The 26172-nt window shown below is 42.4% G+C and overlaps 1 protein-coding gene across 1 annotated transcript in view; it reads left to right on the top strand.

The window, feature by feature from the left end:
- Window positions 1-307: 307 nt before the first annotated feature.
- The window catches only part of LOC124805468 (myogenesis-regulating glycosidase-like), an 80668-nt gene continuing 54803 nt past the window's right edge, over window positions 308-26172 (top strand). The window contains exons 1-2 of the mRNA XM_047266032.1: window positions 308-317; window positions 9372-9476. Coding sequence (XP_047121988.1) covers window positions 308-317; window positions 9372-9476 — 115 coding nt within the window. The remainder of the gene's footprint in view (window positions 318-9371; window positions 9477-26172) is intronic.

Raw genomic sequence — 26172 nt, forward strand, 5'->3', positions numbered from 1 at the left:
AGTTTGTACGCTATCTCACTCAACTAAAATAACTGAGCGTTTAGCCCTTGGAATCATTTTATTAGATACACATTCGAATGCTCTAAACCCTGATGATCGAGATAATAGACGTATCAACAGGGAGAATTATGATTAGGTCTCGTGACATAAAACTTCCGGCATGACAGAACTTAAAGATAAAAATCTACGTCTTTGTCTCAAGAGAATCTTCTCCTGGTGACACTGGAGTGGTCTGATAAGGTTACCCTACATATGCATGAACGAATACGTGGGAGCATTTCTGATGCTGCTCACGCACACTAGGGGAATGTCACCAGGTAAGCTCTCACCTCTCCTGTTTACGATATCAGTAAAATTTCACCCCATGTTTCAAGGCTAGTGTTTCTGCGTTTTGGGAATTAGTTCACGATCTCCGTGAAGTATGTTTCAAATAACTTAAACGGCTAGCTGGGAACACAATCTTACCACTTGCTACAGATAACGGCTTACAATTTGGAGAAAATTTTAGTAATAAATTCAATATTAGACCTAAAATGTTAATTAAAGGTAGTAACTGGAAAATACATTTCCCTTATAAGAACTCCGAAGCTATTAAAATAATAGTGGTCTGAAAAATACCTCGTCCCAATCAATTGTTACTTCCGACATAACTACAGAACGTGAAGTTTGTAAATGTATTAGGGCAAGGTCCCTACAATCATTTTTAACAACACTCATTTGCAGTCAATTGCTTGGAAACCACCTTTCAGTGCACATTTTATCAGATATACAGTGTTACTTAAGAAAAAGACTTCAAAGAAAAAACAAAATCAAAAACCGCATAAAAATTATAAAATGGAGTAGTTATGACTGTTTTATATTGAACAACGCCTAAATGAAACCATTCTCGGTACACATTTCTCAATGTCAATGTTTTGAAGTAGCTTGTTTATTGGCTTGACGATTTGACCTGTTTATAAGTGGAGACATGTGTCCAAATTGAAAAATCCTTACACACATAGACAATATCAAATAAGTTCATTAGGATTCAGTTATCAATAATGTGCTGTAATATTATTTTTTGGAGAAAAATGTTACACCTATAATATTTAAGAAAATCCAAATAGTTGCCTCAAATATTTCTACATGAATCAAATAGCATGGAAACAAGAATACAGGAGTCCTGGTTATTAGCGGAAGGTTTATTTAAAGCTGTCAGGACTGGGGCAACAAAAGATGTTCAACAAACCGTAGTAAGGCACGAGTATGTCGATTCTTTCGAAGTCTCTGGATCTGCTCCTTTACAAATGTAATTCAATTACTAAATGTGCTCTACAACAATAATATCTTCCACTCTTCATTCTTGAACAGATATAAAAAATATGCGACCATTTCTCTTTAAAGTTTCAGTCGGTTGTCAGTATTAACTATCAGGTGCTCATGGTGCGCATCATGCGGACACACATTTTGGTTTTCAGTGCCAAGACAGTTGCACCAGACGATTAATATCCAATGGACTCACGAGGTAAAGGCTTCTATGTTTTATTTGTTATGTCATGAGCCCTCTGAATGGTTTGATGAAGCCTTCTCCGAATTCCTCTCTTACGCTAACCACCTCATCTCAGAAACGTCCTCAGTTATTTGTTGAATGTGTTCCAGTTTCCGTCTCCTCCTATAGTTTTAGTCCTTTGCAGCTTCTATACAACCCTGAAAGCAATCCTTTCACTCCATAACACGTGTGATACCATACTGTCCGTTATTTTGTCAATGTTTTCTACACGTTCTTCTGGAAAAACTTCTCATTTCCAATATTAACAGTTCACCTAATATTCAACATCCCTGCGTAACACAACTTCTTAACCCATCTATTCCTCTTCCGTTTTCCCAGCAATCACTATTCATTCCAACACAGTGTAGTGCTCCAAACATACATTCATAGCACTTCCTCAACTGGAATAGTCGCTTTGTGGCCATTGCCCCCCCCCCCCCAATACTCCCACCACCCAAAGATATGAGAAATTCCGCAGGAATGTTATTTGGTCCCCTCTTTCTTACTCCATAGCACGTCTGCCAAACCTCTATTAAACCCTCAATCTGACGCTAGAACCCCTGTCTTCCATATCGGCTTCCATTCCGTCTTCTATCGCGTAATAGTACTTTCCTATACGCCGAATCGTCAACGAGCCTTGCTTTTTCTGTTTTTTTTTTTTTTTCTCAGTTTTCCTGAAGCCATTTCGCTTTTGCTTTCTTCTAGTTCCTGTTGACTTTATTCGTAAGGGACAAAATATTCCAGCATTTTCCTGAACATATTTGTATTTCTTTCTTTCGTCGCTTAATTGAAGCATTTCTCTGTTATCCGAGATTTCTTCTCAGTTATCTTCGTTGTACCCATTCTTTTCTATCGAACTTCCGTAAATGGCAATTTTAGAGATGCCAATTCTTCTTCGTACGTACAGTAATTCTTGTGGTGATATTCTCTATCATAGTATCCACAGCTTTAGAAAACTTCAGATATACCTCAGCTTTTCTGAGTACTGTGGAAGACCATTTCATTCTGCTTTGATTATACCAAACGATTCTCTTAAGCTTCAGTCTATTTTTTTCCGTACTAAATTGTGATCTGAGTCCCTATCTGCTCCTGGGTACGCCTTACACCCAGTATGTGTCTTCTTTTAATTCCCCTACAACAACGTTCCAGTCACCATGATTAGTAGAGTATCATCTTCTTTTACATATCAAATTACCCAGTTGGTACCTTCACATAGGCCGCGCAGGGTAGCCTTGCGGTCTGAGGAGCCTTGCGCTTCGCGCGGCTCTCCCTGTTGGAGGTTCGAGTCCTCCCTCGGGCCTCAGTGTGTGTGTTGTCCTAAGCGTAAGTTAGTTTAAGTTGGATTAAGTAGTGTGTAAACCTAGGGACCGATGATCTCAGCGGTTTGGTCCCTTACGAACTTACCACAAATTTTCAAAATTTTCAAAATTTCCTTCACGTACTTTCTATATCTCTTTATCTTACACTTGTGATATTAGCATCATCTGTGGTTGTACGCTTCGCTTTGCTGTCGGTTCTAACGAGAACAAACATTTTACTATACAAGTCACGCTAACTCGCTCTCTATCATTATTTCTTATTTATAGCAGCTCCCTCTTCCATTATATCGTGTTGTTACATTACCTTATATTAGACTGGCCACATAAATTTATCTTCTTTCCATTTCACTTCACTGACCCACATTATATGTAGACGGAACCATTTCATTTCCCATTTCATGTTTTCTAGACACCCTGTCGTGTTAAACCTCCTAACATTCCATGGTACGACACAAAGAATGTTACCGTTTCTCTATCATAATTTCTTATTCATAGCAACTCCCTCTCCCATTATATCGTGTTGTTAGATTACATTATAAGTCTGGAAACATAAATTTATCTCCTTTTCATTTCACTTCACTGACCCCCATTATATGTAGACGGAACCATTTCACTTCCCATTTCATGTTTTCTAGACATCCTGTCATGTTAAAGCTCCTAACATTCCATGGTACGACACAAAGAATGTTACCGTTTCGTTGGTTGTCCAGTCTGCTACTCATGTTCAATTCGCCATTACAAGTCACCTCCCGGAGACCTGAATGGGATGCTAATCGGAAATCTTTCTACAATGGAGAAATCATCATGATCCTTTCTCCGTTAAAGGCCACATGTCCTGTAGATTCACATTAACTGCCTCGAATGCAGTGGTTTCCATTACCTTCTCCATCCTCATGCCGTTCGTCGTGCCTCGTCCTTCCACCTTTTAGGGGAAGTTTCCGACACCAGAGACATGAATATTCCCAAATTACCCGCACTTCTGCCCACTCTTTCACCGTCTTTGATGAGGCCGTTATAGAACTATACCTGATATCTTCGGCCTCCGTGCCTGGGAACGCCATCAGTTCCATTATCGTAATTAGTTCATTATAATGTTCTGTTTTCAGTCTTTGAATTGGAATCTAATTCCATTATTCACTCTCTGCAAATCACTGTGGATCGCATGGTGCAGGGTACTTTAAATTATTTTGAGTAATAGGTATCTTTCGCATTTGATGCGCAGGAAGAGTGCTTGTCTAAACGTGTCTGTGCGCACTCTAATTAGTGTAGTCTTGTCTTCGGGATCGCAGTATGTTCCATGGTTCCTCAGTTGAAGCTGGATATTGAAACCCTATAAGTCGGCTTTCGCAGGATATGTAGAGTATATCTTCAAGTGTCTGTTACTTAGGGTTTTTCAGACTCCCATGAGTCACAGGTACCTGTCTGTATTAGTGTTGATCTTCTTTGTATACGTTAACTGTCTCCTGTTAGTCATATTTGATACTGGACCCACATGCACGAGGAATATTCTGGGATGGGTCGCACGAGTGTTGTGTAGACTGTTTGCGTTTCTGTACTTGAATTTAAGTAATTAAAATAGAACAGTGATAAGAAAATTAATGGTTGTTTGGGTAGCCACCGGCATGATTCTGGACGATTATTATTGAGTTGGTGTACAGACATATAAAAGACACAAATTAAGTTTTCAGTTGTGATTGCAAAACTGTGTAATTACACAAAAGTGAATGAATTCAAACTGAACATGCAACAGATCAATGAATAAAGGAAGAGATCAGAAAGAAACATCACTAGGCGAGTGAGCTCCAATGAGTTATCTCGATAATGAAATTAAACTTGACTTGTAACGAAAGAAAATAAAATCATTTGAAACAAGAATTATATTGCAGGAAATCTTAAATGCCAGAGAGTGAAGCGCATAGATCAAGTTAGAAATACTAATAAACAGAAACTAGGAATAAACTCCTCCTCCCTCAGTATATCGTAGTTCCTGAACTCTGGACTGTACATTGCAAATGCGATGTTATCGTGACTGCCACTGAGGTGGTTGCAGACAAGACGGGGTGCGCCGAATTGCGGCCGCTGATAACTGTTGCTGGGCTGAGCCGATGTGATGATGATGTCTGATTTCTGGGGCTCTTAACTGCGTGGTCATCAGTCCAATTTTTACACAATCCAATCTAGCCACATTCATGAACGATGTTGATGATGATGAAATGATGATGACAACACAAACAACCAGTTCCCGCGCAGAGAAAATCCTCAACCCCGCCGGGAACCGAACCAGGGACTTCATGATCCAGAGGCAGCAACGCTAGCCACTGTGCCACGAGCTGCGGACTGAGCCGATACAATGAGAGTGCGAATCGCGGATCCCTTCATTTTTACTGGCCGCGGATGCACGTAAATTCGAAGTGAAACGTCGAAAAAAGACTGCGTATAGAGCCGAAGTCAGGAGAAATAAGTACGAGACAGATTCCAGAGTATAATCACCAAACAGAAGTTCGAATCAGAATACCCATACAAATCCCAGTACTGACTCCGAATCCTCTGTCAATTTTTTGGTAGCCTTACTTCAGACCTTGGAAAGGCATCAATCGCAGAAACCGCCTTAGTGCTCTTGCAACCAGGGGCTTGAAAGTCCGTTTCATAGCTCCAACCATAAAGGTAAAGATTTATCCGCCAATGAAGTAAGTGTATAAGGAAACGGGAAATGAGTGTCTTCCCGTGCCCACATAGACTTGTTTCTCGCAAATTGTGGAACTTTGCTGAACTTCACACAGTGTCCCCACGGGAAGTGCATAGTTTGGAAATTTGCAGACACACTAGTGGCTATTTAATTGCCTTCAGCAAACATATCTGGAGAAAACACACAGCAGGATAACGTCACGTGAGCGGCTGAGGACTCTACCTAAAACTTACTAACGAACAGAGTTGTCACCCCTTCCACCAGTGGTTTCCTGTTCAGCTATAGAGGACACCAGTCTTCCATTCTGCCGCTCATTGGCTCTGTGGAGCCTCACCCAGGAGGATAATCCCTGAAAGGGTTGCCTGACTCCGAGCCGTCTGCTACTGTAGGAGCTGCCTTCTCAGTGACCGGTAGCTCTTCCAAAGCTTAGGAAATTTCCTCTTCTTTACCCCCTAGGGGAAAGGCGTTCCCCCTGTCAAAGCCGGATGCATTTAATGGGAACATCTACTACAAGAATAAAGTATTAAGTTAGATACAGAGAGGTCGGTAATCAATCTGGCTATAAGCTGCCCCTTATGACTCACGTAATGGGCGCGCAGTATCTGTGGAAAGTTGACAAGTGAAAACTGAATCGGAAAATAAAGAAGGCAAGAGGATCTCGTATGCAAATTCAGTATGCAAATATGATAAAATGTGAGGAGAAAGGCTTGAAACAGGCTCACGTCCCAGAAACGAAAGTATTTTGAACAGCAAGACCGTGCTGTGCTATTAACATCTAGAAGAGGACACAGTGCTGGAAGAATAACAGAAAAAAGCAATGCACCTGAGTTATGTGACAGAGAGTAGTGGACTACCTAACTATAATAGTGTCATTTAATTTAAAGCCGGGCGGTGTAACTGTTCTTCTGAGGCGCCTTGGAACGGTTCGCGCCCCCAAGTCAGAGGTTCGAGTCCTTCCTCGGGTAAGGGCGTGTGTGTTGTCCTAAGCGTAAGTTAGTTTAAGTTAGATTAAGGAGTGTGTAAGCCTAGGGATCGATGACCTCACCAGTTTGGTCCCATAGAAACTTATCACACATTTCCATTTTTTTTTATTTTAAAAAAGTATCAGTAAGAGACGAAAAACGACAAATTGATTGAGATGATAATGCTAGGCGTGATTATTGTTCAAAATCTCTTTGGTTTACCTGCACACGATGGAGTGGACTCCACCACTCGGTGTCAGCGACTACTGCAGTCTGAATGCTGCGGCACACTCCACGTCTTGGGTCGGACTCGTAAAACATGGCTTCCTTCGTTGTGGCAGATGTTCACGCTGTCTCCCTGTTGTTTGGCATTCCTATTGGTAGATTTTCATATTGTTTTTTGATTGTTTGGCGTTCCTCCTACGGCTTTGTCCATCGTTGCAGACGCCGTTGATGCACTGTGTTCCCTTCTTCTGCTAAGGGTAAATACTATACAACCTTTGAAATCCAGCCGGTACCACTAATAATTTTAAGAATCTCACTGGTATGCGCTCCTGGGACACACTACGAACACAAAGCGTTTCGATCCAAATGCCGAGTTAGTTTTGTATCTCTCTAGTTTTGTTTCTTGTCATCATGCACCATGTTCTTTTCTTCTGTAAAGTTTCAGATATGTTCGTTTAGTTATTTACATTAACTCGTAATTATGAAGCATTAATATCGACTCTTTATCGAAGCGACTTAGAGCAACCTTCAGAAACAATGAATGTTTAGAGCCTACTGGGGTTTTCACTCAGTGAATCGGTTGAATTATTATGTCCCGAAACAGAATCACATATACAGGATGAACCACCTAGAACTTTCATCGCAGATATCGTGGAAATGGGAAGTCCTATTGACTGGATAGTTAGCTATGGGCTGGTTAGCGATTCAATAGAATGTAATAATTATTAGAAAGTGTGTTTTTTGTGCAAACATACACTTTTTTATATGCAGCAGCACACATTAAAGAACAACGCAAGTGCATAAACTAGCTATGAGGTTTCTGATCAGAAACGAGACAACTGACCAAGACAGATTGTGTTCAAAATGACCACTGCCTGCGGAAATACACGACTCCAATCTGGTAAGGAACGACTTCCTCGCACGGGCTAGCTATTTCAGAGGAGATGTCCGAGCAAGCTGCAGTGATACGTCGTTGCATATCATCGGGTGTAGTTGCTACGTCATTGCAGGCAGCGTCTTTCAACTTCAAAAATGGCTCTGAGCACTATGCGACTTAACTTCTGAGGCCATCAGTCGCCTAGAACTTAGAACTAATTAAACCTAACTAACCTAAGGACTTCACACACATCCATGCCCGAGGCAGGATTCGAACCTGCGACCGTAGCGGTCCTTTCAACTTCCCCGCAGAAAAGAGTCTGTAGGTGTCAAGTCCGGGGAACAAGCCGGCAAGGGTATATGCCCTCTACCTCCAGTCCAACGATTTGGAAACAGTTTGTGAAAACACGCCGCAATATTGTACTATGGGCCGGACGACCATCATGTTGGTACCATATGTTCCTCCTAATCTGCAGAGAAACTTCTATCATCCGTGGAAGGTGGCTTGTGGGAGGCTGCGATACTTCTTCACCTTCAGTTTTCCGTCTACAAAAATCGGACCTATAAGCTTATGGTTCGCTATTCCACACCACACGTTTGCACTCCGCGGACGCTGACGTACCATCTAACGAAGTCAGATCGTCAACAGACCATCAGTCCATGTTTCGGAGGTTTACCTGACCATGATTGGTAAACGTGGTTTCATCACTTAACTGGACACATGATACATTTGGAGCATTCTGTCTTAGCGCCCATGTACAGAAGTTAACATGGGTGCTCTTAATTATTTCCATGCAGCTTTTGATGGAAAGAGATGCGATAGGATGGAACCTATATCGATGGAGAATGTGTAGAACACTTGCCTGACTAGTGTCACTTGCTCAACAGCAACAACAACATTAATTTCCCCTCTTTTGTTGTCACTTGTTTCCTTCTTTTAGGTTGTCTAGGTGTTACATTACCACTTTCACGTAACTGCTTGAAGAGGGTGATACACCGTACAAGGACGAAGTACATTCCCCCTACACACTCCATACGCCATGAGCATGTCGGGTTTTTCTGCGTTGGTAAATGCTTGGACTTTCTTAGGTCGCTATTCACTCAAGGAACACACAAGCACACTGTAAGGAAACGTCACAACATCGTACCTAGCAACTACGCAGGTTGAATAACACAAACAAGTGTCAGTGAGGAAGGTTTTTAAAATGCGATATCTCGTAAATAACTTGCCCTAGAATCCTGCAACCAACACCGCTGATATCCCCAATTATCCTACTATTAGTTAGTTAACGCCAATCGACACTCTTCTATTTAAAGAAGAGTATGTTTGCACAGAAAGTATACGTTGTAAGTAGTATTAGTATCTATTATTGGCTAACAATACAAACCACTGACTACTAATCCATTCTGTGAAAACCGCATATCGATAGCACTTTCCATTTCCTCTATATTTTCTATGCAATTTTTAGGTAATTCACCCTGTATACTTAGGATAGACCATTTATTAACGATAATTCATAGCTATAGCTCGATGATACTGCAAACAAAATGGTACCTATGGAGCCATAAGCAAATCAATTACAATGGAATTTGTGTTAACTGCTGCAGAGGAACACTGAATCATCTCAAACAATGAGGTTGGTCATAAGCATGATTCCTCAGCAATCGAAGTCCTTTCCATAGCAATCTTTTTCGTGATTGGGTAACGTCTGGTAGTCGAACAACAGGTAAAGACACTTTCTACCGTTTATAGTTTATGAACTTCTCTGACGCAGGTTCGAGGCTGCTCCTGCTGGGATTGCTGGTGTCTTCCGCCGCAGCTAACCTTAGCGCTCGATACGACGAGAACACTGGCCGGCTCCTGATACTGTCCAACAAAGGTGAGTGTATAGAAAGATGTAGTGTAATGTGCTGGTGGCGGCAATTAACGCTAACTCATCCGGCAACAGTTTTTGTACAGTAAGTTCATTAAAACAAAACAAAAAGTCTACTTCAACACTTACGGGGTATACTGTTCGATATTTGTGCTACCCTGTTGTTGACTTCGCACCCAGAACCGGATTCTGCAGCTTTCCACGACAGTGAGCTCTGTCCAAGCCTTTTCATCTCTGAATACCTAGTCCTGACTACATCCACGTGAACCTGCCTACTGTAGCGAAGTGTTAGTCTCCCTGTATAATGGTGATTTTTTCCGCGGGGTACAAACCAGGGTTTATCGATGAGAGGATGTGGAACAAAAAAGGTCTGTAAACCTATATACGGAAAGGCATGTTTGCCATGCTAGAGACCATTTATTCAATCATACGTTGTTATACACGCTGTGCCATGCAGCTACAGTTCCGTATGCAGGGTTTCCTCCTAGAGGATGGTACTGTTCCTCATACGTCATGCCCTAGCCCTCTCTCCTGCCACAGAAATTGCTAATGTTGTATCCAATTCACTTCTGTTGCTGACTCACCTTGTAGTGGATGTGATACAATGCCGTACGCAATAGTTCCGTATTCTAATCAAGAGCTTGCCGACATTGTGTTTACGGAAAGGCAAACGGCAACAGGCGGTGGGCAGTAAGGTTGTATCAGGAACTTATCCCCACCAACAACGAACACGGCATCATTGTTTGCAACAGTGTTTCACAGTTTGTCTGAGACAGGGTCGTTTCAGGAAACAGAAAATCACAAAGGACGTACCCGAAATGTTCGGATACCAGGCTTGAAGAAAAATATAATTAACATAGTGAAATGGTGACCGGCGTGTCAGTACCAGGCAGTAGACCCGCCACTACGAGGTAAGACAGACGACCGCGTGGAACATTCCCCATGACAATTGTTACTACCCTTAGCACTTACGGCGTGTGCAAGGTTTACTAACGACAGACTTTGGACATCGGGAGCAACTTTGTCACTGGTTTCTTCACCAGGCAACCACGACTCCAGGATTTTTGTCATCGATTCTGTTCACAGATGAGGCCACCTTTACGCGGAGTGATATATTGATGTTTCATAACAGTCATCTGTAGCATAGCATGCAGAACCTCCATGGTACGGTGACAGCGAATCATCAGCATTGATGCAGTCGGAATGTGAGGGCTGGGATAACTTGTGACCATATTTTGGGAACAGCCTTCCAAGTCGCCTAACAGGCCGAAACTATCGGCATTTCTTGTGAGTGACTTTGCCTCCCCTGCTGGAAGAAGTGCCATTCACTATTTGATGGATTATGTGGCTGCTACGTGATGGTGCTCCAGCCCATTTACCCTTCAACATCCAGACGAATCTCAATCGTGTCTTCCCTGATCGATGGTTCGGACTAGGGGATGCAGTTGCACGACCTGATCATTCACCGGCTTTTAACTCGTGCGATTTCTAGTTATGGGACCATCTCAAAGGTATCGTTTATGCAGAGCACATTCCAGATGTGGAGATACTGGAGGAGCATATTGGTGTTGCCTTTGACACTGTTCGGTTCCAGCCTAGAGTGTGAATGTGTGAGACAGAACCTGCTACGGCGCGTACACGAATGTTTAGAGGCACACAGAAACCATTTTCAACACGTACTGTAACTATGGCTGCATGGTACAGCACGTATTATACCCCAGTCTCTGCAACAATCTGTGATCGAAAAAATCGTCTCTAGCATGGAAACAATACATTTCCCAACATAAGACCTTTTTTGCTTCGTATCCTCTCATCGATCAGTCCCTAGCGTTTGTGCACGGTGAAAAAAATCACCCTGTATACAGCCACCCCACTGCCCTACAGCACCAAACTGATTATTTTTTGACGTCTCACGATGTGTCATGTCAATTGGTCGGTTCCTTCAGTCATGTTGTACCAAAATTTATTTTACATCATATCCATTCATATATAGAATGATTTGGGCCTTGTGAAGATGACAGTTATACTATTGGCAGACATCATCCACGTAGGGCAATACATAAAGGTATCCATATAGTTCGCAATATATTCGCTCATATTTCCTTCAATCACTACGGGGTATTACACGGAAGTCCAGGTGAACGTCCTCCATAACACACTACTGTCGCCACTACCGTGCGTCTGTTTCACAATGAATGTTTCCTGAAGCTATTTGACAGCATGACACCATATCTGGTCTTAACCATGAAGCTGGTGTAACAAGAAACTTTATTCATCTGACCAGGTGACGAGGTACTATCCAATATCGATGATCCCGCAACCGCTGCTGACATACTTGACGATGTAGTTGGCTCAAAAGTGGAACATGTCCGAGTCATCTGTTGATGAGCCACAGTTCCAGAACTGTGCGCTAAACAACGCTCTGCTCTCTTGTACCTGTGCCAGCGTTGTTCTCCGCCGTTAGACCTGCCACAGATTACTACCTATACTGATTTACAGAACGTGCAAGCTTTCGGCCTCCTCTTTCTGTGACAAGGTGTGGACGTCCAACACCTCGTCGCCTACTATTGTTTTCACTGTCCAACCACTGTCCATTGATTCTCTCGGCAGCTGGGCGGCAACAGCCGATCAGCTATCCGTTACCGAGATGCTCATTCCCAGGAGACGGGCTATCTCGTCAAAGTAGTTTCCGTTAGTGGATTTCCTAATCTGCTGCCGTGTCGTCCCTGGAATCACCCCCCAGTCACTTCTGCTCCTATTACATACTGTCTGTTACGCCGGCAGGTGGTATTCAGTCTGATAGTGGACAGTGGTCATTAAGTTTACGCTAATTAACTCGGAAGCGGTGCAACGTATCGAATTTTTCTTAATAATTATTCTCTCAGCACGATCTCCCCTGCAACGCACCTAGAAACTTCTCTGAACTATAACTGACAACCCAGTATAATTATAAGGCAGAGATTTCGAAGTTATATTATAAAAATGTCAAGAAGCAATGGCTGTAGAAAGAACGTAAAGCTGCTGACTGCAGAAAAAAGGTGTATGACTTTCAAATGCTTGGTTGAAAGCCAGTACTAAGCCAAGATGCAAAAGGTGACAGGGGAAGGAACATGCGAAGGTGGTACACAAAGAAAACAGATTCGAAGACGATGTTATGGGTAGAGAAGACGACCAAGATAAACATTAAGCACTCCGTCTTCAGACCACAACTGGCCCATCGGGAGCATCCGACCACCGTGTCATCCTTGACTGAGGATGCGGATAGGAGGGGCGTGTGGTCAGCACACCGCTCTCCCGGTCGTTATGATGATTTTCTTTGACCGGAGCCGCTACTGTCCGGTCGAGTAGTGCTTCAGTTGGCGTCATGATGCTGAATGCACCCAGAAGATAAACATTGCAACTGAGATATAACATTGCTAGGAATCTAAACAAAACAATTTGAGTAAATGACGCCCAGTGCAATTGCTGAGATGCTTCGGAGATTATACCATAACAAAACATTTTCGACCTTGTGTGCAACGTATGTGAGACAGGCTATATACCCTCAGACTTCAAGAAGAATTTGATAATTACTGTTTCAAAGAAGGCAGTTAGTGGCAAATGTGAATATTAAAGAGCCCTCGGATTAATAAGTTTAATAAGTTGTGGTTGGTAAGTACTAATACGACTCATTTGCAGACGAATGGACTTAACGATAAATTGTGGTACTGGGGAAGATCATTTTAATTTCTGGAGAAATGTAGCAATATTCAAGGCAATAATTCCTTATCACCTATCTCTGAAGACTATCGGAACGGAGGCAAAGCTACGTTTAGAACATTTGTAGATTTAGAAAAAGCTGCTGGTGATGTGATTGGAGTGCATTCATCGAAATTCTGAACGTAGTAGGGATACTATGCAGGAAGGGTAAGTTTTATCTACGAATACTACACTACAACAGAAATCAGACTGTATTTATGTGAGTAGAAGAACATGAAAGGGAGGGAGTGAGACAAGGTTGTTGCCCATCTTCGATATTATTCAACAACCATTATTGAGCAGTTAGTAAAAGTAACCACGGAGAAATTCAGGTAGCGATTTAAAGCTTTAGGAGACAAAGTAAAAACTGTTTGCTGATCACATTGTAATTCTGACAGAGTTTGCAAGGAGAAGGGCAGTCGAACGGAAGAAATGGAGTGTTCAAAAGAAATTATAAGTGACTATCAATAAACTTTATTAAAAGTCAGCAGAATGTAGGCGTTAGATGATACTGAGGGAATTAAATTGGGATAAAAGATACTAAGAGCAGCAATGAGATTTTAGACTTAGGCAACAAAATAACCGACAACGAGTGAACTAAATAAAATGCAGCACAGCAACAGAAAGAAACCCATTTCTAAAAAAAGAGATTTTAATGGCATCAAATTTGCACTAAATTTTAAGAAGTCACTTCCGAAGGTACTTATCTACAATGTAGCCTAGTGCGGAATTGAAAAGTGCATCATAAGTGAACCTATCATCTTTGCCTAGGTGTAGTGTGTCGTCTTCCGGAGCCTTGGCTTTGCTCTGCTGCCATTGGTCTGTTTGCTTTTAAATTTCGGAGGGCGCTGCGTTCTGGGAGAGACCTGCTGACGGCGAGAGTATCGAGTGCTGCTACCGGAGTGAGACGGGGAGTTGTGTGGCAGCACATTGTTGCGGGAAAGGTGGTACAATTCCCTGTGAACGCACGTGATTGCTACGAGCGTGTGTACTACGGACGGCGGCAGTCGTTCTGGACGGGCTGTGTGATAAGGAAGGTCGGCGTGGCAACTGTTGACGCAGCGTGTCCGCGTTGCTATGGCGGAACTGGGGCGATTGACATAACTCGAGTTCGTGCTGGTTGCAACCTGTCGCCGAATGCTTGTCTGCCTTCTGGACTAACGTGAGAATTTCTTGAGTTGATGTGTCTCACTCAGTTTCTGACCGTGTCGTCGGGTGTGTTGTGCTCTAAGGTCGTGTGCTGTGGTGTCACCGCCAGACACCACACTTGCTAGGTGGTAGCCTTTAAATCGGCCGCAGTCCGTTAGTATACGTCGGACCCGCGTGTCGCCACTGTCAGTGATATCAGACCGAGCGCCACCACACGGCAGGTCTAGAGAGACGTACTGGCACTCGCCCCAGTTGTACAGCCGACTTTGCTAGCGAAGCTACACTGACCGATACGCTCTCATTTGCCGAGACGATAGTTAGCATAGCTTTCAGTTACATTTGCTACGACCTAGCAAGGCGCCGTATTCAATTGATATTTATTATGTGAAGCATGTATCATCAAGAGCGATGTTCTACAATTGTGGATTAAAGTTAAGTATTACATCATCTACGTACTTTATTTGCAATTCTCAAGATATTGTCCTGTTCCAGACCTCACGCCAGTCAGCGTGTAATTAAACGCGTGCATTTCGGCCTCCTCTAGCAACACAGTGTTGGCGCTTCTGCCAACACTACTTGTGCCATGGTGTTTCGCAATTTTAGTAGGCTCAGGCGTGCCCGAAATCCCGATTCAATGATCCGCTGTTATATTTTCAAGTGTAACTATCACTAGAAAAAGAGTGTTAACTCTCTGCGCCTTAATAACTGAACCTAAAATATTATCTGTCGTTGAAATTTTATTCTGACCCAGGTGAAATAACGATCTTATATTGTACAATTTGTTGAGTGGTATTATTATTTAGTACTGGCCGTCACATTTACTAAGTGGAAGATTTACGAAGGCCAGTGGGCGTCATTAACAGTTCCTGCATAGACAGGCGTTATATTTTGAACCACGTGTTTCAATGTATAGTAATTTTTATTTTATGTGGTGGATTCGCCACGTTGGTGAAGTTTCTAGTTGTTCTGCTGGTCTGTGCCATATTGCTAAAGCAGGCAGTCCTAGCACAGCTGATTGTAAATTTTTCCTAGTGGCAAGGAGCACGGGCTGGTTTTAAGTGCTAACTCACTAACTTCAACCATTCTCAAATATTTATTACTACTGATATTCAGGCCTTTCAGGCCGAGTGGTGACATCACTACCCCTTTTTGGTTATTAATTTTATCTTGTTAGCTTGTTTCATTAAAAAAAAACTTTGGTATATGATTTTGTCTTTTGGTCTTTACTGCTCTTTTGGAAGAAGTAAATTAACTGTTGGTTTTGCATTCTTGTAGCATTATCAAAACAGCATTTGTGGTTATATTTGATTGGACCTTCTGGCCGAATGATTAAAGTCATTCCTTTCAGTAACTTATTGTATTGATCAATAATTAATGAAAAGTGTTGGGTCCTTCAGACCGTGATTATCTCCTTATGTTGAATCTTAAGGTTGTCATTCTGACATTACAGTTGTGAATGTTCAGCGGCCCTTCAGGCCTGGAGTTAAAATAAATTGTGTTTGGAACTGTAACCTCATTTGGGTCTGTTGCCTTTGAGCTCTGCTTATCTTACGTTTTGGTTAAGTTTCCCCATACCATGACGTATGAATAAGCTATTCAGACGAGAAGAGAATCGAAGCTTTTGAAATGTAGCGCCACAGAACCACGTTAAAGATTTGTGAAATCGTATAACAGATGATAAACTTCTGAATAGGAATGGGAAGAAAAAACTTCAAGGCCCAACTTTGAGTGAAAGGCAGAATGAGTTGATTAACACATCCTGAGCCAACAAGGTAGTGCCATTTTGTAGAAGGAGAGAGAGTTTTGGCAGCTAAAACTGTACACGCAAGACAATGCTTGTCTATAGAAATAAGTTCAAATGGATAATTATGTAAAGATAAGAGGCTTCCGTAGAACAGACTAACGTGGACACATTCCTTAAACCAGTCTTCGCGTTTAAGATCCCGATACCACCGACACTATTGTCTTCTAATCTGAACTGTTTATCGTTCACGTTTCACTTCTGTAATTATCGACAAACAGTTTCAGAAAGAACCTTGTGACAATGAAATTTGTGTAAGATGTAAATATATTTTTAATAATTTGAATTTCTTTTTCTACAATCCATTTTATGTCACTTTTACATCGGCCGTCGATAGTCTTTTTCTGCCAAATCATAAATCGTGTTTTAATTTTAGGAACTCCTGCCCTAATCTAATTCCTTCAATTATAGCTGACAGATTATCAGTGTCATCTACAGTCGTTTGGGTATTAGGTTTACAGTTTTTTGAAATTGCGATAGAGTTGTCATTTCATATTTCCACAATATTTCGACAACTCCTCTAGTTGTGTTGGTCAGATTTTGTTCCCCGCTGTATGGACTCCATCCAGCCACCGCTCGCAGCACTGTCAATTGTTTTCAAGCTCTGTTAAACAATAAAACTACCAACACAGAGTTTTATGTTTCAGTAGAAGTTTGAAACAAATGTTTGTTTAGGAGGAGCAATACTCTACCATATCTTTCATGCTGACTAGGAGAAGCATAAAGCTTAGCACTGCCAATGATTTCATAATTTATCACGACCAAATTGAGAATTGCTCAGTGCCAAATACAAGACAAATATACTTTACTAAAAAGTTAAATTAATATAGTCACGCAGAAGAATGTGTAATTAGAAGAATGACGAAAATTAACTTCACTTAACGAAGGTTTATTCAGCACTTGCACATACAAGAGCGCGGAACGAACTGCCTCCGGCCAGAACAAATACATTATATATACAGCTACAGAACATTCCAGTACAATGATCCTTCACATTTGTGGATACTTCTAGAATGTACTCCAACCGAACATAGAAGTTAAAATTGTACAGTCCAGGGGAGTTTTGAACTCACGACCCTTCGCGCACCTGTTTAGTATCATAATCACTATACCACGGTGCTACCCAGCTTCTGCCGTGACATTACTCCCTCCTTAAGTGAACAGCATCTCGCTGTTACGTCCTAGTCCGGGAATGAGTCGTCATACTCCGACTCCTGATGACTGAATCTCGCCCTGGCGGTGATCTTCTTAGAACTTCTTTTGCCGCTACGCTCTTCGTCACCTTTCCGCTTGTTGCCTGTCGCTAGAGCTTCGAATTCACCCTGGGTTGCAGGATACTTATAGGGCTTCATTCAAAAGATGTGGACCGTATCTCTGACCTTCCGTCGTCTTGTGTCGGGGTCGAAACTTCATAAGTAACATCAGACAACTGTCTTAAGCCTTATAAGGTCCAAAGTAGCGCCTGAGGAGCTTCTCAGAGAGACCAACCTTCCAAAAGAGGAGCGAAAATCCAGACGAGGTAACCAGGCTGGTAGACAACATGGCGGTGGCTGGCGTCATACATTCAACGATCGTTTTCTTGAGCCTGCAGCGTGCGGAGCCGAGTTATCTGCCGAGCTTCCTCAGCTCTGATTAACACCTGGTGAATGTAGTCGTCGTCCACGTCATCAGTATGTAACGGAAACACAGTGTCCATTGTCGTCGTCGCCTCACGCCCATGCACCAGGAAAAACGGCGTAAATCCTGTGGTGTCTTGTTTGGCGGTGTTGTAGGCAAACGTCACGAAAGATAGCACCTCATCCCAGCTGCTCTGCTCAACATCGACGAAAACTGGTAGCATGTCGGCTAAGGGCTTATTAAGTCGTTCAGTAAGCCCATTAGTTTGCGGATGGTAGGCAGCCGTCATGTGATGAGTAATGTTGCACCGACAGGTTATCTCTGCCACAAGATTCGATTGAAAACCTTTCCCTTGATCCGTAATTAACGACCCTGGGGTACCGTGTTTTAATACAATGTCTTCCATGATGAATATGGCTATCTCGGATGCTTCGGCTGCTTTCACGGCTTTTGTTATGACATAGCGTGTCGGATACTCAGTGCAATCAATAATCCATCTGTGGCCACCAGCAGGCGTTGGAAATCGTCCGAGGAGATCAATCCCAACACTCTGGAAAGGCTTTTCGGCTGGAATTGGCATGAGTCGGCTAGATGATTTCTGAGGAACTGCCTTTCTCCTCTGGCACTCTCGACAGTGCGACCATACTGACGGACACTCCTCAACAAATCTAGCCAGAAACGTCTCTTGCAGATTCTATCGTATGTCTTGATAAATCCTAAATGTCCAACCTCAGGTGTGTCATGAAATTTCAGTAGAACATCTAAGCGCATGAGTTTAGGAATCACCGGTAGCCACCTCTTTCCAAACGGATCAAAGTTTTTCTTGCAAAGTAATCCATTAACTACCTTAAATTGTCTTTTCATATCCTCTGACCGATTTAAGGCAAGCATAATTTGAGATATCTTGGCGTCCTTCTTCTGCTCAGCAGGGAGATCCTGGAGTGCAGCGAGACAGTCATTATCTTCATCAAAGTCTTGATGGTCTTGCGCAGGGTTTCTTGAGAGACAGTCGTCATCTTGGTGTTTTCTTCCACTTTTGTACACTATGGTAATGACATACTCAAAGACGTAGTGCCCACCTGGCACCTGTCAACCGACAAGGTGAATGATGGTCTGTAACAACTGTGAATGGCCTTCCATAGAGATACTGTGGAAATTTACAAATGGCCCAGATCACAGCAAGACATTCTCTTTCTCTAGTTGAGTTGTGTCCTAGAAGCATAGGCTTCAACCTTCTCTTTTGCATCTTAAATTTGCCCAGAACAGCACCGATCCCATACCCGTTGGCATCTCTGTGTTGTTCTGTAGGTGCTCTCTCATCATACAGACAAAGTACAGGGTCAGTCATCAGAGCTTTTCGCAGCAAATCGTAAGAATGTTATTGAGTACCACCACGGATAAATTTCGCGTCAGCTTTTAACACTCTTGGAGTGGCCTGGCTTTGATTAAAGGACGGTAATAAGAACACAATACTTTTAGGAATAGGAAATTCCGATATAGATCTCACCTTTTCTGGGTCTGGCCGCACACCTTCATTTGACACAAGGTGTCCAAGTCTTTTGATTTCTTTTGCTTTAAAGAGACACTTTCTTGGATTAAGTTTCAGTCCGCCTTGTTGGAACGGCCCTCAGTCTTTTTATATGTTCATCAAATGTATCTGTGAACACTATTATGTCATCTAAATAACAAAGACACATAGTTCATTTCAGGTGCCTTAGAAGATTATCCATCATCTGTTCAAAAGTTCCTGGTGTATTACACAAGCCAAACGGCATTACATTATACTCATACAGGCCCTCAGGGGTGACGAATGCAGTTTTCTCACGATCAGCCTCATCTACTTCGATTTGCCAGTCCATGGTTGAGAACAACTTAGCTCCCTTCAGACAATCTAGTGTATCGTCAATTCGTGGAAGTAGGTAAACGTCATTTTTAGTTATCGTATTAAGCTTCCTGTAGTCAAGACAAAAGCGCCAACTGCCATTCTTCTTCCTGACGAGGACCACTGGTGACGACCATGGGCTCTGAGAAGGCTGAATGATGTCATTCTTCTTCATTTTCTCTACCTCGTCGCGAATTATTCGACGATCCGTTGCTGACACAAGGTATGCTCTCTGGCTTATTGGCTGATGATCTCCAGTGCTAATCCGGTGCTTCACAGTCGATTGGCCTAATCTTCTCTTCACCTCTGGATTCAAACATTCAGAGAAATCTTGAAGAATGGCAAGTAGCTGCTTCTGTTGTTCCTTAGTGAGATCTGGTGATAGTCAAGCTAGCAGATCTTGTCTCGTAGTGTTAGCGCTAATTTCGCACACAGACTCGGCATGTGAGGTTTCTATGACACTCAGCTGTTCTTCAATTAATGGCTCAGCGTTTGCTATCCATATGCATCTTGGAAGGCAAATGTTGATGGTGTTAGGACAGCAACCAGCCACAAATTTACTTTGAGTTCCTTTATTCAAAGGAAACCGTTACCGGTTTCGAATCGTTGTGATTCATCATCAGACGGTTTACACGCTTTCTTTCTGACATTTAGTGTGTTTTTATAGATTAATTGTCCTAAAATATAAATAAAACATAATTATAAACACGCCACACACAGATGGTTGCGTTACAGATTTTCGTTGCATGTGACCTACGTGAAACGTCGGTTTCGAGTGATTGTTTTCATAACGTTCGTCCAATCGATGTAAATGCATTCCCGCTGCATCCTCGTTGTTGCACACGTAATAGTTCTCACTGTACACTTTAGATTTGTCGCTGAGATCATTTCAACCACGCACCACATGTTTTGATACATGCAAAGAGCTTACAAACATATCAGTGTCACAGATGCTATGATATATCGTAACATTTGACGATGATGTCCTATGTTTGGAAAGGATCATATATTCTTTTACAAAACTGTAATGCCTTTTACATTAGTACGGAGACATAGATTTTTTTTATCTGATATTGCTAGTTTAATTATAAAGTTTTTATATATATTTAGAACTGTATAGGTAAAATAGTATATTATTTTATTACATTTTGCAGCATGAGAATTGTAGTAACATATAAATTTGCTACTTGATCTGCAGATGGGTGTATTAATATTATTTGCTTTGGGGGCTGGAAAGTAATTTTTGGAAATTTTTCAGGAAAGGGGTGTTAGCTAACTCTGTTTGTTCGTTAAGGATATAGTCTGGGGTGCTGTTTTTGGGTGTGTGTATTTCTAATTCATCTAATATATTCAAAGTCCCGGCGGAGGCTCGAGTCATCCCTCGGGCATGGGTGTGTGTGTGCTTGTCCTTAGGATAATTTAGGTTAAGCAGTGTGTAAGCTTAGGGACTGATGACCTTAGCAGTTAAGTCCCATAAGATTTCACACACATTTGACATTTTGAACGCGGAATGGTAGTTGGAGCTAGACGCTTGGGCATTCCATTTCGGAAATCGTTTGGTAATTCAATATTCCGACGACTTTAGTGTCAAGACTGTGTCGAGAATACCACATTTCAGGCATTACTTCCCACCACCGATATCGCAGTGGCCGACGGCCTTCACTTAATGATCGAGAACAGCGGCGTTTTCGTAGAGCTGTCAGTGCTAACAGACAAGCAACACTGCGTGAAATAATCGCAGAAGTCGACGTGGGACGTGGGACAAGCGTATCCGTTAGGACTGTGCGGCGAAACTTTGCGTTAGTGGTCTATGGAAGTAGACGATGACGCGAGTGCCTTTGCTAACACCACGGCATCGCCTCTCTTGGGCTCCTGAGCACGTCGTTTACATTGTAGACGACTGGAAAACCGTGACCTAGTCGGATGAGTTCTGCTCTTCATTTTGATTAATAATCAACATTGGCGGCCGAAGACTTCCGACATTAGAAGTCACCCTAATTCAGCCAATGGCCTTGTCGAAGAGGAAGGAGGAGGGCACAGAGGTCCAGAGCCTCTCTTGTCCTTGGGTGGGAAACTGCCCCTAAAGGCGGAAGAATCGCACAAATCCCTAGTATTGTACAAATCAACCGATGCCTGCAGCTGCTTTACCTACGACTGAACCTATGTAACGATTCCACTTCACATCCCTAAATATCGTTGCACACAGATGTTTGTACGAGTTGATTTATTCTAAGTGTATTTGTAGGAGAATACCTTTTCCGTTTGATGCAGTTCGCAGTTTTACGTTTCGGAACAGTTAAACCAAGTAGACAATCTTTACACCGCTTGGATATCTTATCGAGATATCACTGATATTTGTGTATCTCGTTCAAGACAATACTTCGTAATGGATAACGCCATGAACTTTGTAGAGTCTGAAATTGCTACTAACGTTTCCGGAAGGGTTATTAATATGCAACACGAACACCACTGACCCCAGCGATCTTCCCTGGGGAATGCCTCAAGTAACTCATCCACCTATCGCAAAATTCACTTCATACCCGTGATACCAGTATAGAACTGCTGAGTGATCTGCTATATTGTAGCGTGCCGTCTAGCTGTTGCAGTCCACTGGACGGCAGTTGTCGTTCAACTGCTGTCCACTGAGGATGACGCCACGGCAGCTGAGGTACTGAAGGCCTGCTGCCCCTGCCCCCAAAACCCTACGGAACAAAACTTCCTGTCTGAGCCCGTAGGCGGCCCATGAAGCTGCTGACGTCGTGGCAAAAGTGCGAAGTGCCGTACTAAGCTCAATGCCGTAGCGTTGCTTTTTTCTGACCAAACGGATTTCCAGTTCTATTGATTATAGACGTACCATTTTACTTATCGTGTTGAAAGGGGTCAGTTTAAAAAAATGGTTCAAATGGCTCTGAGCACTATGGGACTTAACATCTGTGGTCATCAGTCCCTTATAACTTAGAACTACTTAAACCTAACTAACCTAAGGACATCACAAACATCCATGCCCGAGGCAGGATGGTGGCGGTCGCGCAGTTCCGGACTGTAGCGCCTAGAACCGCTCGACCACTTCGGCCGGCAGGTCAGTTTAATCTGTTTAATAAATACACCGTGGTTACAAGGGTCATGGAATAGTGAAGTGCACATATACAGGTGGCGGTGGTATCGGATACACAAGATATAGAAGTGCAGTGAATGGCGAAGCTGCCATTTTTTTCCAGGTGGTCCATGTGAAAAAGTTTTCGACGTCATTATTGCCGAATGAACGGAACTAAGAGACTGTGAGCCTGGAATGCTAACTGGAGCTAGACGCATGGAACATTCCATTCCGGAAATCGTTAGGGAATTTAGCATTCCGAGATCCACTGCGTTAAGAGTATGCCAAGAATATCGAATTTCAAGCATTACTTCCCACCATGAAAATCGTCAGTGACCGACGGCCTTCACTTAAGCGGGGTAGGACGTGAAACGGGCCGTCTTGGAGCAGGAGAGGCACCATAGGACATTTTATTTTCTACTGTCTATACTTTTACAAATAAATTCATAAAACTTTGTTAGCATGACCAGGAAGGATTCAGGATTCACACATAGCAGAGGAAGTTCAAAAACATAACAAAACAATTTTTTGTTACATGTGAAATTTCATCATATTTTCACTTGGTATTGGCTGCATTTGTTGCTGTAGGTACACTTTTCTTCATAAGTAAGAGAGATTCTTCGATGAATTTTGCACAGCATTCATACAGGTGTATGAAACTCTAGAATTTCCCAAATCTGTTAAAAATTGTGGTAAAAATTGAGATAATTAACTATAAAATTCGAGTTTTCTCTAAACACCCATTCATTTTTCCATAGATTAAATAAATTCTAGAGTTTCATACGCCTGTGGGTATGGTTTGTATGCTGTGCAAAATTCATTGAAGAATCTCTCTTACTTATGAAGAAGAGTATACCTATAGCAACAAATGCAGCCAACAGTAAGTGAAAAAAATCATGAAATTTCACATTTAAAAAATATTATTTTTTCGTGTTTTTGAACTTCCACTGTTATGAGTGTGAATCCTGAATCCTTCCTGGTCATGCTGACAAAGTTTTATGAATTTATTTGTAAAAGTGTAGACAGTGCAAATTAAAATGTCCTGTGGTGCCTCTCCTTCTCGAAGTCGGTCCGTTTGATGTCCTACCCCCCCTTAATGATCGAGAGCAGCGGTGTTTGCGTCGAGTTGCCAGTGCTAAAAGGCCAGCAACACTGTGTGAATCAACCACGGAAATCAATGTTGGACGTACTATGAACGTGTCCGTTAAGACAGTGCGTCGAAATCTGGCGTTAATAGGTTATGCCAGCAGGCGACCGACGTGAGTGCCTTTGCTAACAGCACGACACTGGTTGCAGCGTATCTCCTGTGCTCGTTGTCATATTGGTTGGACCTTAGACGACTGGACAGCCATCAGATGAGACCCGATATCTGTTGGCAATACCTGACGGTAGGCCTGAGTGTGGTGCAGACCCCACGAAGCCATGAACTCAAGTTGTCAACAAGCCACAATGCAAGCTGCTGGTGGCTCCATAATGGTGTGGGCTATGTTATATGAAATGTACTGTGTCCTCTGGTCAAACTGAAGCGATCATTGACCGGAAATTGTTATGTTCGGCTACTTGCAGACAATCTGCATCCATTCAGGAACTTTGTGTTCCCAAAAAACGATCGAATCTTTATGGATGACAATGCGCCATCTCACGCTGCCTCAATTGTTCGCAACAGCTTTGAAGAACATTCTGGACGATTCGAGCGAATGATTTCGCCAACCAGATCGTCCAACATGAATCTTATCGGACACTTATGGGATACAATCAATTAAATCCTGCACGAAATCCTTCACTGGCTACTCTTTCGCAAATATGGAAGCCAATAGAGACAGCAAAATGGCTCCACATTTCTGCACGAGGCTTCCAACTGCTTGATGAGTCGATGGCACATCAACCTGCAGCACTACGTCAGGCAAAAAGAGGTCCGGCACAGCACTAGGTGGTGTACTATTACTTTTGTCTCCTCATTGTGTTAAGAGCACTTTGCGTCTATCATGTTAGCAGTGTCTGGCTCACTGTCGTTTTTACCCAGCCACAATCACACTTTATTTACCCATGCATAGCCCACTTCGATTCACTTTTTTCTTCTACGTGTCTCTGTGTGAATGCACGTGTGCGAGAGGATATTTTGAAGTTTGTAGCACAGAAAGATTGTATTGCCAACCTAACGCGGTACTGGCAAGTAGTAGGATCCATAGAGTTTGTCGAACATTGACAGCGAAAGAGCTAGGCTAATGCATCTTCAAGAAGTAGTCCGTATTCCGCATCTGGGGGAAATGGTCTGACGCTGCCTGCTAAGTGTCACTCGGTCGTGGATGCTTGGACTGCTAAGTATTTATGGATGGTTTTTGCTGTTTACTTAGTAAGGACGAAAGGTAATGATTTTACTTTACTTGAGCCTAAAGGATCGCTAACATTTTCTTTCAGCTGTGATTTTAGGTTAGACGTTCCACGGACTTCCTACAATTTGGCATTTCTATTGACACAACTGTTTCATTTAATTTGTTGGTGAAAACTTAAGGTGGTATCTTTGTTTCTGTAGCAGCGTCAAACATTCTGTCCTTTCTGTTGCAGTCGGTATAAATGAGGCGAGCTTTGTACTTCGTTTCTATAGTAGCCTCCCATAATCCAGAAAGCTCGGTTGTTGTGATTTACATACTTGTAACTATCCTTTCAATTTATTAATAAGCATGTTCATGAACGGAATTATCCATGAGTAGTTTCATTATAGAATATCGATATTTATAAATTGACATACTTTCTGAGCCCTATTAATCACTTGTGGCGATAGGAGTAATAGTGATTCACATTTGTAATCCAATAAATCCTGATTGACTTCTTAATATATTCTAAAACACCTTGAAGCCGCACATCATGCATCACCTCAGTTTACATTCTAACCTGATTCTTTGAGAGACGCTGTACCAAGCAAATTTGATAGTACTGAGAGAAGAGTCAAAGTGCTTAATAACAAGTTAACATATTCACCAGTCTCGTCCCATTTGCGCATCAGCCTTCTAATTCCTCAAATGTCTGTCAAGCAATCAGTTTTATTCACCGGAGTTATCCACTGCGGCCGCGCGGGATTAGCCGTGCGGTCTGAGGCGCTGCAGTCATGGACTGTGCGGCTGGTCCCGGCGGAGGTTCGAGTCCTCCCGCGGGCATGGGTGTCTGTGTTAGTCCTTAGGATAATTTAGGTTCAGTAGTGTGTAAACCTAGGGACTGATGACCTTAGCATTTAAGTCCCATAAGATTTCACACACACGTTTTAATCCACTGCGTGTAGTAAATATTCAAATTACCGCGATTTAAGGGCTCGTTTTTGTACCTGTGTTACTGGTTGATAGGCATGCTGGTCAGTGAAGTTGACGGATATAGGTATGTATGTGGTTCCTAGAGAATCAATAAATGAAGATACAGTCCCTCGATA

This window comes from Schistocerca piceifrons, chromosome 7 (genome assembly GCF_021461385.2).
Source record: "Schistocerca piceifrons isolate TAMUIC-IGC-003096 chromosome 7, iqSchPice1.1, whole genome shotgun sequence".
NCBI lineage: Eukaryota > Metazoa > Arthropoda > Insecta > Orthoptera > Acrididae > Schistocerca > Schistocerca piceifrons.